Source organism: Lepidochelys kempii, chromosome 27 (genome assembly GCF_965140285.1).
Source record: "Lepidochelys kempii isolate rLepKem1 chromosome 27, rLepKem1.hap1, whole genome shotgun sequence".
Classification (NCBI taxonomy): domain Eukaryota; kingdom Metazoa; phylum Chordata; order Testudines; family Cheloniidae; genus Lepidochelys; species Lepidochelys kempii.
In genome coordinates, this window is record NC_136406.1 from 14,720,205 (window position 1) to 14,735,104 (window position 14,900).

Consider the following 14,900-nt stretch of genomic DNA (forward strand, 5'->3'; position numbering starts at 1 on the left):
TCACCCTCCATCCTGATTCTGCAGCCATCTGGTGTCAGCCTAGGGTAAAGGCGCCAGGCCACCAAGGAGCTAATGCCCCCAGACAGGGGGAGCAGCCCCCCCCCCCAGCAGACGGATCCTTAGTGGGCTGAGGAGGCTCCTTGTGGTTGCAGAGACACCCCCCACCCACCAGCCCCCCACGGGCTGAGAACTGGGACCCCAGAGTGTCTCTGAGCTACCAGGCCCTGACACCCCCCAAGGGACCCATCGCTTGGCCCATGGAAATCCACGTCGGTCAGTGCGCTACTCAGTGCCCCACAGGCCACAGTCCTCCTGCCCCACCTCGGCCCTCCACAGTCACTGCCAGTGGGATCCACCTGCCCCAAGCCCTGCTCCTGGGCCCAGCCGGCGTGGGATGGGCCACAGCCTGGGATCGGGGACCAGCCCAGCCTTTGGGGGGAGCTTGGAGCTGGGCCTGAACGGCTCTGCTCCAGCTCGGCTTGGGGGGGAGGGGGGGTCTGAGCCCTCCAGCAGGCAAGCGGGGCTGCTTGGCCCCTGCCCCCGGGAAATTTGGGGGGAGGCCTAGGTTGTACTGAGCCCCTCTCCCCCTCCATGTGTAGCTCATGTCAGGTGTCTCAGAGGGGTGAGCTGCAGCCCCGGCTGCCCTGCTCCCCCCCAGGTCACACCATGACCTGCCCCCACTGCAGGGCTTAGTCTTTCGTCCTCGGGGCCCCGGGGACCAGGGGAGGTGCTGTCCCCTCCAGCCCCCCAGCCGCTCTGCGGTGGATCAGTATGGGGCCAACTAGCCAGGCATCCCACCCCCCAGCTTCCCGGGCCCCTGGATCAGACCAACAGATTGAAGTCCCCCAAAGTCCCTCTGACCCCCGGACACCCCCTGAAGTGCTGTCCCCGCCCCCCTACCAGTGAGCTCCGTCTATTTTGACACCAAACACACACGTCTCTCCGGGTTTCTAGGAGCGCGTTTTATGGCGCGGGCTGTGTGCAGTGTAAACACGGGCGCGGGGTGGGGGGGAGCGGACTCCATGCACCCAGCAAGCCAGCAGCACGCCCCCGTGTTTGTGCGTAAACACCCCATGGGCGTGTCGGGGGGACGGGGTCGACGGACGGGGGGGGTTGGGGGGGACACTGCCAGAGCAGGCAGGAAGCTGATCTGAAGCCAGCCCAGGCCCAACGGGACGGACCCGATCACCGGGATGCAATGGACGAAGACCAAGCGTAAGGCGGAGGGGGGCAGGGGAGGTTCATCACTGCCCTGTTGCCATTAGTGGGTGCCAACAGGCTCCACGGCCCAAAAGCCCTGGCCCGGGCGGCGTCCCCCACAGGCACAGATTCGGCTCCCCTGACTCTGGGCTCCCCCCACGTCGGAGGCAGAGTGCGCCCCCACCCCAGCGCTTAGCTTATGGGGGTCATTGCAGCAGGCGGACGGGGCAGCACCCGCGGCTGAAACGGCCTCCAGCAGCCCCGGGTTGGGGGATGCAGGACCTCCGTCCTGGCTCGGGGCTCTGCACAGAGGCAGGGGTGAACTCGGGCCACGGGGCTCCCCGGTCTCAGCCCCCCGGTGCCTCCCGTCCCCGGAGCCCTGCCCTTTCAGCAAGTGATGCAGAGTTTAGGCCACACAGGAAGGAGCAGCAGCCACCCTGTATTTTCCTAGCGATCCCCCCAACCCCTTGCCTCCGCCGCCTGCACTGTCCCCTGCTTCCCCCCCAGGCCACAGGCTCCCAGCCCCACGGCTGCCCCAAACCCTGGGCCAGCGACACCTCCCAGCCCCCGCTACAGTAAAGAGGGAAGACAAGAATTTCCCCAGCTCAGCAAAACAAAGGGCCCTTGGCTCTGCCTGTTTTCACAACAAACCCCAGCAAAGTGTTTGCTGTAAACCCGGCTCCAACCGCCCCGCCACACCCTTCGCTGCTTCGGGGAGGGGGGGGAAAGCTCTTCCCAGCCCCCCTCCCCGGGGCAGTCCTGAGCTCTCGCTCACCCCACCCCACCCCCTCGACTCAGCCGTGTAACCCTTTCCTGGAAGCCCCGGAAAGCTCCAGGCAGCTGGGAAGAGACCCAGGCCCACCCAGGCACTCGCTCCGGGTGGGAAGAGGTGTGATCCTTGAGCCACCCAGGTGATGGCAGGGCAGAGCTGGGAACTGGGGAGACCTGGAGCCAATGAAGTCACAGCACCAGCCGGGTGCACACCAGGTGGGCGTTGCTGGGCTAGCATGTGTGCACGGCTAGACCAGCACGTGTGCATGGGCGGAAAGGTCTGTTGCCATCATCTAGTCTGACACCCTGGATAGCCCACTGCTTCCCGGGATCGAGGCCCCCATCCGGGAAGCACGACCTCCAGTCTGCCTTCCCGACGTACAGGGGCACAGGGAGCCGTATTAACCCAGGCTGGTGGCCATCGTGCCAGACCCTTCTCACAGAGCCCAGCTTTCTGAGCACCCGGCGCCAGAGCGGAGCAAAGCTAGGAGTTTTTGGTTCGGTGCCGGCGTTCCTGCTCAACCCGCGGGCTCTGCAGACAGACGGGCCTTCCACCTCTGGGCCCTGCCCGCGTCTGGCCTGGCTTCGCTGCTCCTCAGCGTTTGCCTCCCCGCGAAAGCCAAGTCTCCCTCCGTTTCAGCCGCAGGCCGATCTAGGCCATGTTCGTGCCTCCCTCTGCAATATGCTCCCCGCTCGGAGATGCCCCCTGGGAAAAGCCTTTTACACAGGCGTGCGACAGGAGAGACAAGGCAGGACACCAGCCATCCTCTGTCCCAGCTTGCCCAGGCCTGTGCAGCAGAAGCCGGAGTGCACAACACGACACGCGGTGAGCTGCAGCGGCCAGGAGGCAAGAGGCCTGGGGGACGATGGCATGTCTGGGGAGCTCCTGCACCAGTGCAGCCTGTGGCTGGCGAATCCCCCAGCAAGCGAGCCCCGTCCCAGCTCAGGGCTTAGCTCTGCGATCGCCTGTCTCCTGCGCCTCCAAAGCATGCACATGGGGGGAGGAGGTTACCCAGGCAATGCCCGCTGCAAGGTGAAGTCCTTCTGGCCCAGCCCCCGGGGACGGCTGGACGTGGCTATGGTTTTCTGAGCTTGTTTGGGCCGCGTCCCACTGGGTCCTTGCTGCCTCCTACCGCAGCTCTCGGTTAAGCAGGAGGGGCAGGAACCCCTCTCCGGCTCGTGGCGCTTTGCCCGCTCGTGCCCCAGCGATGACCGCCCACCTCCTGTAACACAGACCAGGGCAGCCGCAGTGAAACGGCCCCAGCTCCCGTCCTTCCCCCCAGGGTGTGGCCAGCTGCTCAGAGCCATCTGGAAGCTGGCCAATCCTTCAGCACCTCTCCCGGCACACGCCCACCTGGGGAGCCTGGGAGCATAAAGGCAGGTGCCAGGAGCTGCCTCACCAGACAACAGCCACCTGACAGCGCCCCTCACTCAGATCTGGGGACTTTTCCGTCCAGCCTCACGCCCTCACCATGCTGTTCTGGCACAGCCAGCCCGAACACTACTGGCCAGGGCCAGGGGAGATGTACCCCTGCTCCGGCGGCAATCTGCTCAGGTAAGTGGCTTTTTCGCATCCCCCAAATTGCTCCCCCACCGTCACTACCTCTCTGCCTCAGTTTCCCCTGCTGTAAAACAGGAATATCAATTTTTGCTTGGGCTTGGAGATCCTGGCCTGTTATTACACCAGCTGCGCTAGCTGAAGGGGTACGTGTGTGCGTGTGAAATGGATGCCCAGGAGAGGCGGCAGGGGCTCTCCTGCAAACTGGAGAAATGCAAGCGAGCGAGGAGCAGGGGATTGTCCCATTTCAGTGCCCTCTGTATGTGAGAGATGCCCTTCAGTGGGTGTTTGGAAAAGACACAGGCGATTCACTTCCTGTGCCTGACAAAGCAGTTCGCAGGCTCCAAGCACCGGCCCGAAGAAAGACATTTGGTTTTGGTCCGTCCCCCCACCCTCTGTCAAAAATGAGGATTTTTATTTTTGTTAAAACCCCAAGCATGAAGGACCTTTCTGGCTGGCTCGTGATGGTGCTGGATTGCCAAGAGCTGTCCAAACTGCGTCACATGTGACCAACACGCCCCATGGGGAGACACGGCGGGTCTGGTCGGCAGAGAGGCTGAGCGCCCACACGTGGCTGGCCACGCAGTATGGAGCTCCCCCCCACTGGCAGGCCCTTGGCAGGGCCTGAAGGTGGGGCCCCTGGAGCTCACAGCACATGCTTCTGCTGCTGGAGCTAAAAGGCCAGGCTGGCAGCACCCCCCCCCCCCCCAAATAAACCTCTGCACTAGCAAAGAGCCCCCTGGGGTTAACACTGGCGCCTTCCCAAGCGCTTGCAGCCAGCCCCGGGAGGCAGGAGCTGGGCCGGGACAGCCCCCCTGGGCTCCAGCCACCTCCCTGGCATCAGGGCAGGATTCTTCCCTCTCGTGTTTCCTCCTGTGAGGGCTGGTCTAGATGTCCCAAGGGCCAACGGGCTTCCACCCCCCCCCCCCCGAGAGACGATTCCAGGGTCGGGGGCATTTTCTTGCCCCTCGGCAGAAATATTCCCTCCCCTTCCTCCTAACCCTAAATAATCGCTGGGGACCCACCCCCCTTCAGAGCTAAGCACTAGCAGATGGGTCAGGGTAATGCTTCAGAGGGGAAACAGACTCAGCAGAGGGGGAGTGATGTGCCCAGGTCCCAGTGGTAGGAGCTGGGATGAGACTCTGGCTCCCAGGCCTGTGCTCAGGGCACTAGGGGCTGGGAGGATGTGTGTGTGTGTGGGGGGGGGAGGGTGACAGGAGAATTATACTCCCCTTCCCATCCCCCAGCCCTGCATCTACAGATCCCCCCTTCCAACAGGCTGGGGGGAGGGGGAGCTCACAGGGGAAGCTGCCCCCACTGCCGTGTGCTCTGCCCTGCCGCAGGGAGTCCCTGGCGCTGCCCTTCCTGAAGCAGGAGGAGCAGAACATCTCCACGTCGGCCGAGCTGCAGTGCCCGGCCTTCCAGTACGTGCTCTGCGCCCCCACCTCGCCCGCTGTCAAGCAGCACGAGGAGACCCTCACCTACCTGAACCAAGGTGAGCCGGGTGGGCTGCGCCCTGGGCGGGGGGTAAGCCCCGGGGCTAGCAGCGGGCCGGCTGCCCACAGCGGGGCACAGAGAACTCCTCCCCCGGAGCCTCTGCCCACAGTCGCCCAGATCTCACCCGCAGGGCCCTGCCGTCTCTTTCAGGCCAGTCCTACGAGATCCGGATGCTGTGCAACCCCAAGCTGGGCGACTTTTCCGAGTGCCGGAAGCTGCTGAAGGTGAGCCGGGGAGGGGGCCCGGGGGGGCAGAGAATGGGGGCTGAGCTGTTGGAGTCTAGGCTACCCCGGCTGCATGACGTGGCCTCTCCCGCCCTGGCTGGCGTGGCTCCATCCCCCATCTGCTCCTGGCCACGGAGCCCAGCCGAGGCAGGGCCCAGGGCCTGACGCCCCTCTCTCCCGCAGAGCGTGGCCAGGGTGGTGTTTCACGACCGGCGTCTGCAGTACATGGAGCACCAGCAGCTGGAGGGATGGCGGTGGAACCGCCCTGGCGACCGCATCCTGGACATCGGTGAGTCTGGCTGCCCGCAGGGGGCGGCCCGGCTGTGCCCCAGGGATAGGGAATGAGAGGGGTTGGGTGAGTACCAGCTCCACACCCCTAGTGTCTATCACACACACGGCGCATGGTGCCCCTCGCTCCTGGCATCTGCAGCCCAGCCCGCTCGTCGCTAGAATCCAATCCCGGTGGGCGAGGAAGCCCCCAAGAGCAGCCCAGCCTCGGCTGTGGGTGAAGCGGGGAGGGGAGGGGGTCCCTGGGTCAGAGCCAGGAGGAACCAGAACCGGACTGTAGGCCCTGCACGGAGAGGACTCGGGGAGGGGAGAGGGGCATAAGGAATCTGTGCTGGGCCGCTGGGCCAAGCCAGGCTGGGCAAGATCCTATTCCTGGTGCCCTCCCACCTCCATCGCGGTACATGTGACAGTACCACCTACTGGTCCTGGTACCCCAGAAATGCCATCCCAGCCTGGCACTCAGCTGAGAGGTCTGGGGGAACCCCAGGCTCCCCCTTGCTGGGTCTGGGCCAGCTCCAACAGCCCCCGCGGTGGGGGAAGGAAGCAGAGGATGAGAACCAAGGGCTGGGAACCAGGCTAAAGGAACAGGGGGCACTGGGGAGCCGACTCAATTCAGTCCAGCCTACGGAGGCGCGGCTCCTGCAGACACCGGGAGCTGGGCCACTTGGGAAGATTTGGGCCCATAAAGTGCTTAGAGCACAGGACTGGGAGCCTGGCCGCCAGGGTCCTGTTCTCACCTCTGGGAGGAAGCCTGGGCTAGTGGTCAGAGCCCCAGCTTGAGGACCTTGGGCAGGTCACTCTCACGGCCTCACTTTCCCTAGAGGGAGAACAGCTCCCGGCCACCGGGGCTGGGAATTGAATTCGCTGTGGTGTAGGAGGGCTTTGCGATCCGGTTTCATGGGAGGGGTGAGAGCGCCGAGAACGTAACCGGCAGGATGCCCATGTGGCTGGGCAGAGGCTCATGGGCAGCGGATCCTTCAGCCCCCTTCTGTTCCACATGGGCTCCTCCGTCGTGCCCATCCCTGGGGTGTCTGGGCACCTGTTGCCCCGCATACGCGTCTCCCTGGCTCCAGTCCTGCCTGATCCCTCTGTGCCCTGCTTGCAGACGTCCCCCTGTCCGTCGGGGTGCTGGAGCCGCACATCCACCCCACCCTGCTGAACACGGTGGAGTTCCTCTGGGACCCCACCAAGAGGACGTCTGTCTTCATGCAGGTCAGAGCATGGGCGGAGCATGGGGAGGGTGGAAAGGCAGAGCGCGGGTGGCTGGGGGGGGGGGGGGGAAGCCAGGGCGCCACGCTCACCCCTCCCCCTCCCGGCAGGTTCACTGCATCAGCACCGAGTTCACGCTGCGCAAGAACGGGGGCGAGAAGGGTGTCCCCTTCCGCATCCAGCTCGACACCTACAAGGCCAACGAGAAGGGCGAGCACGCGGATCACCTGCACTCGGCCAGCTGCCTTGTCAAAGTGTTCAAGGTGCCCGCGCCGCCCTGCCCCTGTCCCGGGCACGGACTGGGCCCCCTCTATGGCTTCCCTTAACATCCCCGGCTGCCTGGGCCGGGGGGAGGCCGGGAAGAAGCAGCATTAAAACAGAGACGGTCGTGGTAACCGTCCTCCAGGGCAGGGGCCTGGCACCCTGGGATCAAGTCGGGGGCATGGAACCCAGGAGGCCGCCGCGCCAGCCTTCGCTACAGCCACTAGATGGCCCAGCCCTCCCCTGCGCCCACGGCCTCGCAGTCAAGAAGAGAACCCAGGAGTCCTGCCCCGCTGTCCCCTGTTCTAGCCCCTAAACGTTGCTCCCTCCTTTCCATCACTGGCGTGCAGGGTGCTGCTCCGGCTCTGCCCCCACCGGCAGCAGCCTCCCACTGCCAGGCCTGAGCTTCCACCAGATGGGGAGCAGCACGGGGCTCAGCTCTCCCGCGCTCCCCAAGACTCTTGTCTTCGGGGTCAACTCTGTCTCGCCGTCAGCTTGGCAGGCTGGTGCAAGCAACACACAGGGTATCTGTCAGGGGGCCCAGCAGGGAATCCGGGGTGGGGGTGGGGGGGCAGTCCAAGGGCCAGCAGAGACCAGAGGAGTTCAGTGATTTATATTTTGCCATCACTACCGCCTGGGAGGCAGTGCGGTCCAGGGGTTAAGACACCGGAGCGGGACTCAGCACGTTGGGGTTCTATTCCCAGCTTTGACCCTGACCTGCTGGGTGACTTCCCCACTCTGTGCCTCTGTTTCCCCATCACCGAAATGGGGATAGCAATACTAAGATCCTTTGTGAAGATCGAGGGCTGCGAAGAGGTAGAGGGTGCTGGGGGACTTTCAGAGGCCCCTATCCTGCCAGCCCAGCCAGGGGGAAGGGTCCCTCGACAGACATGATGGGGTCTGCGCTTACTGGGTCCAGCTGGAAACTGGGGAATTTGTTTTTTCAGCCCAAGGGAGCAGACAGGAAACAAAAAACTGACCGGGAGAAAATTGAGAAACAATCACTGCAGGAGCGAGAAAAATACCAGCCTTCCTATGAGAGCACGGTGCTGGCGGAGGTGGGTTTGGGTCAGGTATGGGGCAACCCCACAGCACCAAGGGCAGCTGAGAGAGGCACCAGCCTGCTGGCATTACATTTCTAGCTGTACCTTGTGCCCCCCCACGGCAGCCCAACTGTGGGGTTAGCAGTGCAGCGTTCCCAGGTAGGCCAGGGCTGGGCAGACCCGGACCTGTCAAGGGGGCAGGATCGGTGCCACCATCTTAATGGGGCAGCAAGATAACCAGGACTCCATCCTATTAATGAACCCCAGAGGTGTGTCCCCTGGCCGGGAAGCGCGCAATTGTCTAACCCCAGAACACAGACAGGGAGGGCGGGAGGTGCATGTGGTGAGGGGGTGGCTAGGTCCCACCCCAGAGGTAGCTGCATTAAGGGGGCAGAGCTGTATGCAAAGCACAGCACTGCTAGAGAAGTGGAAACTACCCTCCTCCTAACCCCCTCCCCTCTGCTTCCAGTGCACCCCCTGGCCCGAAGCCTCCAGCAGCCCCCCGGCCACCCCCGGGCTCCCCTCTCCTCACGCCTTCAAACTGCTGACCCCAGAAAGGTAAGCTGGAGAGACCCCCTGCTCTGATCAACCCCCCTCCCCCGCAGCACTTGTAGCCCCCCACTTCACCCCTGTGCTGCCTGCTGCAGGATAACCGTCAACCGTCTCCCTTCTCCCTGGCAGGGGCTGTTCCTCGCCCAGCTGCCCCTCCGACAGCCCAGCAGAGAGCACGGCCGAGGTAAGAGCCTGCCTGGCGCTCCCCTTGCCTCACTCTGCCACCCACACCCCGTGCCATGGCCGGCTGCCGCAGGAGGGGACCTTGGCATTGCATGTAGCAGAGGAACCATCATTGCTTTCCCGGCAGGCGGAGGAACTCCAAGCACTTGCTAATCAAGCGAGTCTCCGCACGCTGCGGGGTGGGCGTTATGGCACCCATCTTGCCCGTCAGCAAACTGAGGCAGAGAGACTAAGTGATTTGAGCTGATGCCCCGCCGCAAGGCAGGGGTAGAGCCCAGAGCAGAACCCAGGAGTCCTGACTCCCTGTTCCTGCTCTAACCCCCTGATCATACGTCCCCTCCCAGAGCCTGGCGCAGAACCCAGGAGTCCTGACTCCCTGTTCTCGCTCTCACACCCTGATCGCGCTCCCCCACTGCTTGGGAATGGAACTCACAGCCCTTCACTCCTGTTCTAAACCCTGCGCCACACAGGGAACACCCCAGCCCCGCTACTGGAATAAGCCACGGAGGTAACCAAGCTTCAGCCATCCGTGGATTCACTGGGGTTGTTACTGAACCTGCCCTGCTCCTGGCTGATCCCTTGATGAGAGAGGGGCTGGCAAGAGATTGCAGGGCACAACGATCTGGCATGAGGGTGGGTTCCCTGCAGGGTGAGATGCAGAGGTTAGAGCCCATGCCTGGGTTGGGACACTGGACAAGGCCTGGGTGTCTGGGCCCAGCTGGGACAAACACTGAAGGCGTTCAGGTTCCGGGGGGCTACCAGCATCACTCTGCACCTGGGGCTACAGCTGGCGGCTGTCTCCCCACAGGCTAGTCCTCACGGTCACTCCACCAGGTCCAGGGGCCCTAGGTGAGTGCTGGGCTGAGGTTTGCTGAGTACGTACAAAGCTCGTGATTGGGGTCTCAAGCCCACCTGTCACTCCAAACGCTCCCCTCTCCATCTGTCTGTCCCAGGCTCTCAGTCCCTGTGCCTCCATCTTGGAAACCCAGCAGTGGCTGCACAAGAATCGCTTCGCCGCTTACTGCAGGATGTTGGCTAATTTCACAGGTGAGGCAGTCTCGCTTCCTGAGCCAATGAAACTAGGGAGAAGGGCTGGTGGAGCCAACCCGCCCCAGAGCTGGGGGGCAGCGCTCACCCTTGCGTGGCTCTGTCCCTGTCCTAAGGGGATGCTCACAAGACAAATACACCTCTGTGCTTTGGAGGTGCTGAGACGCATGGATGAACTCTGGGTGGCTTGGATGATGGAGAGGTTAGTGGTGGGTAGGAGGGGCAGTCTGTCCGTGCCCCTGGGGACCGGCAAGCGTGAGCCCTCCACTTACAAAGGGACGTAGGCCACGTGAGCAGTACCAGCTCTGCAGGCTGGGCTCTGGCCTTGTCCGAAGAACCCAGCTGATCCAGGAGGTGGAGGAGCAGCCTGCTCTCAACAGGTCCACGCTGCTGGATTCATTGGTCTGGAATGGAGATGGCTGCCTTCATCCCCTGCTCACCTAACCCTCCTCTGGGGGGAGTCAGGGGATGGTTTGAAACAGACAGGAGTCCTGCTCGGCCCAGTCGCACCCAGGGGGACGCTTTCCTTCCCCAGGCAGGGACCTGCAACATGGCAGGTCCGGCCCCTGCCTGTGAACCACTCTGCACTGGGATTTAGTGCCACACTGGATGATCATGCCAGCCACGCCTGCCTGCCTCTCTCTCTCTCCAGGAGCCGACCTGCTGAAGCTTTCCCGCAGCGACCTCATCCAGATCTGTGGAGCGGCTGACGGGATCCGGCTCTCCCATGCGCTGAAAGCCAGGTGGGGTGGGGGGAAAAGAGACCTTGACACTGCATCCAGGGCTGGTGGGTGGGGGAACACGGGGTCCCCTTCTGCAGTGCTCAGGCAGACCCAGAACCCATCGATTTGCACAGCCGTAGCAGCCCCAGTCACAGCCCAGGCTCCCGCTATGCTAGGGGCTGTACAAACAGAATGAAAGGACTGTCTCTTTCTGAACGACTTTATACTCTAAGCAATTGCTTTGCTGCACCAAGTCACTGCTCTACCTCATCTAACAGTAGCATAGAGGGAGGCTCCCCGTCTCCTTTGCACCTAGCTGGCGCATGTCATGAGCTTGTAAGTTCTCAGTGTGGTCACAAGGGGTGGGATGTGGTGGATATAGACAGCCCAGGAACCGGTGATCGTGGGAGCCCAATTCTCAGAGGGCAGGTGCTCAGCCCTTGGAAGGAATCTGAACTTAGACCCCCCCAGAATCACTAATCACCTTTGGAAATCTTGGCCTTAGCGTCCAGGAGGAGGTGCAGTGGGTGGCTGGCCCTTCCCGGCTCCCCGCAGGCCTGCCCGGGCAGAGCCGAGGACACAGGATCGCGGAATGGGCTAGTCTTGCGGCGCTTACCCCTACGATTGCAGCAGCCATGGAGCGATGGGGTCCCTGTGCAGGGGGACAGTGGTGACCTCGTCACAAGCACTGAGGTCTGATGTGCATGTCCCACTTATGCAACCACAGTGCCTAGCAGGAGGTAAATACTTCTCTCTCCAGCACCCCCACAGCCGGGGCAGATCAACACAAGTCTAAACGGTTCATTACAAGCTTCTCTTCATCCGCAGGGGTAGGGTAGCCCTGAATTCCAATAGGCAGAGGAAGGTGGTGTGTCCGTTGGAAGCCCTGTACTGGGGACTCGGGAGATCTGGCTTCAGTTCCCAGCTCTGCTAGATTCCCTACGCAGCCTCCAGTGAATCACAAGCCCTGTGCCTCAGTTTCCCCAACTGTAAAACTGGCATTGAGGTCTGGGGGGGGGGCAGGGGGTGGACACGTGCACACATGCAGGCAGCACTCAACCTCTCCTGGGGTCCCTGGGCACTAAGTGTAATTCACGTTACACGAGCATGGCTCCTGCGGCCCTTCTGCTTCGAGACACTTGGAGCTACAGGTCGATAGGCCAGTCAACACGCTCTCTTCTCCCACAGGTGCGTCCGCCCTCGGCTCACCCTGTACATGTCCAGGGAGCCCCAAGCCCATGGCAGAGACATCCCTGAGGACTCGCACCCAGGTAAAACAAGCAGCTGCTCTTTACTGTCAATGCTCCTGAGGGCCAAGTTCAGGGAGCCAGGCCAGTTCGCCTTTGACCAGGGGGCTGGGCACAGCAAGTCTTGGGCTCAGGAGAGATTCTGCACTGGCCTCCAGCTGTGCATTTCTGGTGCACCCATCCATGCAAAGCTGAACCTGGCTGGTCATCTGGCTCAGGGCTGGGGCCAAAGTCCATTGAAGACAATAGGATTATGCTGGCTGAAATCCCCTAGGGCCTATCCTATCAGCTGTATGAGGAAGAGGCTCAGATACCCACGTGCTGGGCAACTGCATAACACCTTTAGCCAGACAGCCCTCCCTAAGCACTGGATCAAGCCTTTGGCTTGCAATCAAGCCGTGGCTATTTCACAGGGGCTGCCGTGTCAGCTCAGCAGGAGCTTTCAGGAATTGGGGGCTGCTAATGAGGCTACATCTGAATCCAAACTTCCTCATACTGCAGGAAGGGCCGGAGCTGGGCTGGTCTCCACGGTAGCTGCAGGTGACCCCTGGAGGTCTTTTTGTCGCCCGACAAAGCTCTTGGGAAGGGGAGGGAAATCCTGGCGCTGGCTCACTGGCTTTTTGGGGTTTTCTTTGAAAGCCACGTACCAAGAGGTCTATCTGGAAGAACTCACTGCCACGGAACTGACCAATAAACTGGCAGAGCTGCTCAGCCTCCCAGCCAACCAGATCCAGCAGGTTTCCAAGCAGGGACCGACCGGGATTCACATCCTCATCAGTGACCTGGTAAGGGGCTTCCAGGTTGGGAAAACTGCTCTTCCCTTCACCTATTCCATCCCCTCCCCTCGCTTGGCAGAGCCTGCTTTTGTGCTGGACTTTCCCATAAAAGATCACCTGCCGTTGGTGAAGGGGTAGGACATCACGGGGGCTGGGGTGGGGGGGTCCCCCTTGCACTGGCCAATACGGACACGTGCTGCCTTGTGTGGCCTAGCAGATAGAGCATTGGCCTGGGACCCAGGAAAACTGGGTTCTAACCACAGCTCTGCCACAGGTCAGCTGGATGACCTTGGGCAACTCACTTCTCCTCTCCCTGTCCCACTTTCCTGTAAAATGGGGATAATGATGAAGATAGTGCTTTGAGATCTACCACTGAAAAGTGCTGTGTAAGAGCTGGGTATTATACAATCCCGCCTGCACACAGCAGGATGACCAAACAACTGGTATCCACCCCAGCAATTCGCACCCCGCCTCTTAAAATCCTGCTGGAGCACCGCTGAAGAATGAGCAGCCTGACTCACTCTGCAGCCTGCCCACGTTCTAACCTTGTCTCTTTCCTCTCTGGGGCACCGCAGATGGTCAGGAACCTGCCAGATGAAGCCTGTTTCGTAGCAGCTGTTACCAAAGGTATACGGCTTCCCTGAGAAAAGGAAAGGGCGGGGAAATGAGGAGCAGCCAAAAAAAAAAAGCCCGTGAAGGGAAACTCCAGTCCACAGTTGTGATGGCCCTGGCTCATGACAGAATGGAGAAAATGACTCATATGAACATCAGTCATAAAAGAACAGGGAAGAGGGAGAAAAAATAAAGACACACGAAGAGGGCCTGTGCAGGTCTAGTTGGGGGTGGGGGAGGCTCCTTCATTCTCACAGGAAGACAGGATTTTGTGATGTCCCAAAGCGCGGTCTTAAATAGTCTCAAATGCACTGAGACGCCCCCCCACAAGCTGAATAAGAGAAACATTAGGACTACATTTCCCAATCGAGGAAAGTGACTGGTGCGTATGCCTTTGTCTCTCTCAGTGCAGGCTCCAGAAGGCTACCACTTAATTTTAAGATAAGCGGACAGCAACCTAGGACAGTTCAACGCAGAGAAGTGCAATGAGAGAAGCAATGCCAAATCACTGTCTGGAACCAAGGGAGATTTCCCCACACAGAAGCTGGTGAAGAGGCCAACAGGAGTATTTCCCAGCAAGGCAGTCCCATCCCAGTGCTGTAAAGAATCTAGGCCAAGACAGCTGCAGTGTCCTGCATTTGTGAAATGCCCACGTGCCACCTGTTTGAAGACATGCTCTGCTTTGTGTAGCCTTAGACTGGCACAGTTTACACTGATGCTCCATAGTGGCACGGTCATACACACAGCTAGTGGCCTCCTGCACTCAGGGGCTTGGCAATAAGGAGTTCACTTCTAGGCTGTTGGTTGAAATCCAGCTTAAGTCAGTAATGATATTCAGTCATCTGGAGGCCTCTACGTCATGAGGTTAGTGGGGGGGAAATCTGTGGACAGAGGACTTCTGGGCAGAATTTCCAAAAGCACCCAACTCCCAGTGAGCTAGGCACCCATCCACCTTGGGAAGCTTTGCAAACCCCTGCCTGCCAGGGAACCCCTCACGACCCTTTAAATTCTTCCCTTCACAGACCTGACCTGTAAGCAAAACCAAACCTCAGGCTGAGGTAAGCAGGCTCCTCTAAATATTGTATCATCTGCCTTAGCATTAACACTGAAAACCAACTGCTGTTTTTAGAGTTCTATTTTTATTTGGCTGTTGTATTGTCTAATCCTTTTGATATTAAAAATATCAGAGCTGAATAGTCAGTCTATTACTGCCATCTGCTTCAGTTTGGGTGGGGGGGTGGCACATTAAGGGGATTTCAAATCCCTTTCTGTGTCACAGCAGGGGGGCACCTCTGAGTGATTAAACTAACCGCTAGCAAGTAGTTTGAGAGGGCAGAGCCTGTGTGTGTGGGGACCAGGAGTCGGGCCTGCTCAGACACAGGATGGGGCTGTTGCACACACATTTTTCACCCTGTGGAGCCAGTGGAGTATGAAAGCAAAGCTAAGCCCTGGCCCTGCAGGATCCACACAGACAGAGCCTTGCACAGGCATGGAGCCCTAGTAGGATTGCCCCCATCAATACAACTGAAGAAGCAGGGATTAAGAGTAACCCCTCCCTCCCCCCCAAACACACACACACACACACACAATCCCGTGGGTGCAAAGGCCTGAGTGGTTCAAACTCCTCCCCAAAACCCTATGTGCTCTGTCACTTGTACCCTGAGAAAGGGAGCAGGTGACTCACACCTAACGCACTGCTGACTTGCTTTG

General features: G+C 60.7%; 1 protein-coding gene across 3 annotated transcripts; it reads left to right on the plus strand.

Moving 5' to 3' along the window:
• Positions 1 to 1,158: 1,158 nt before the first annotated feature.
• LOC140903934 (transcription factor CP2-like protein 1) lies at positions 1,159 to 14,375 on the plus strand. Of its 3 annotated transcripts, XM_073325919.2 has the most exons (15): positions 1,161 to 3,526; positions 4,873 to 5,024; positions 5,177 to 5,250; positions 5,434 to 5,539; positions 6,644 to 6,750; positions 6,858 to 7,010; positions 7,956 to 8,066; positions 8,521 to 8,609; positions 8,733 to 8,787; positions 9,740 to 9,833; positions 10,486 to 10,576; positions 11,744 to 11,826; positions 12,442 to 12,587; positions 13,154 to 13,205; positions 13,598 to 14,375. In XM_073325919.2, exons 1-15 carry the CDS (start codon positions 3,444 to 3,446, stop codon positions 13,633 to 13,635), a joined length of 1,434 nt encoding a protein of 477 aa, XP_073182020.1. In that variant the 5' UTR covers positions 1,161 to 3,443; the 3' UTR covers positions 13,636 to 14,375. The 3 variants fall into 3 exon arrangements, 2 of the variants coding, with proteins under 2 accessions (XP_078706841.1, XP_073182020.1); XM_078850715.1 differs by lacking the exon at positions 13,154 to 13,205 and having other exon boundaries at positions 1,160 to 3,526; XR_013635085.1 differs by lacking the exons at positions 12,442 to 12,587; positions 13,154 to 13,205; positions 13,598 to 14,375 and adding an exon at positions 11,061 to 11,295 and having other exon boundaries at positions 1,159 to 3,526.
• The last annotated feature ends 525 nt before the right edge of the window (positions 14,376 to 14,900 follow it).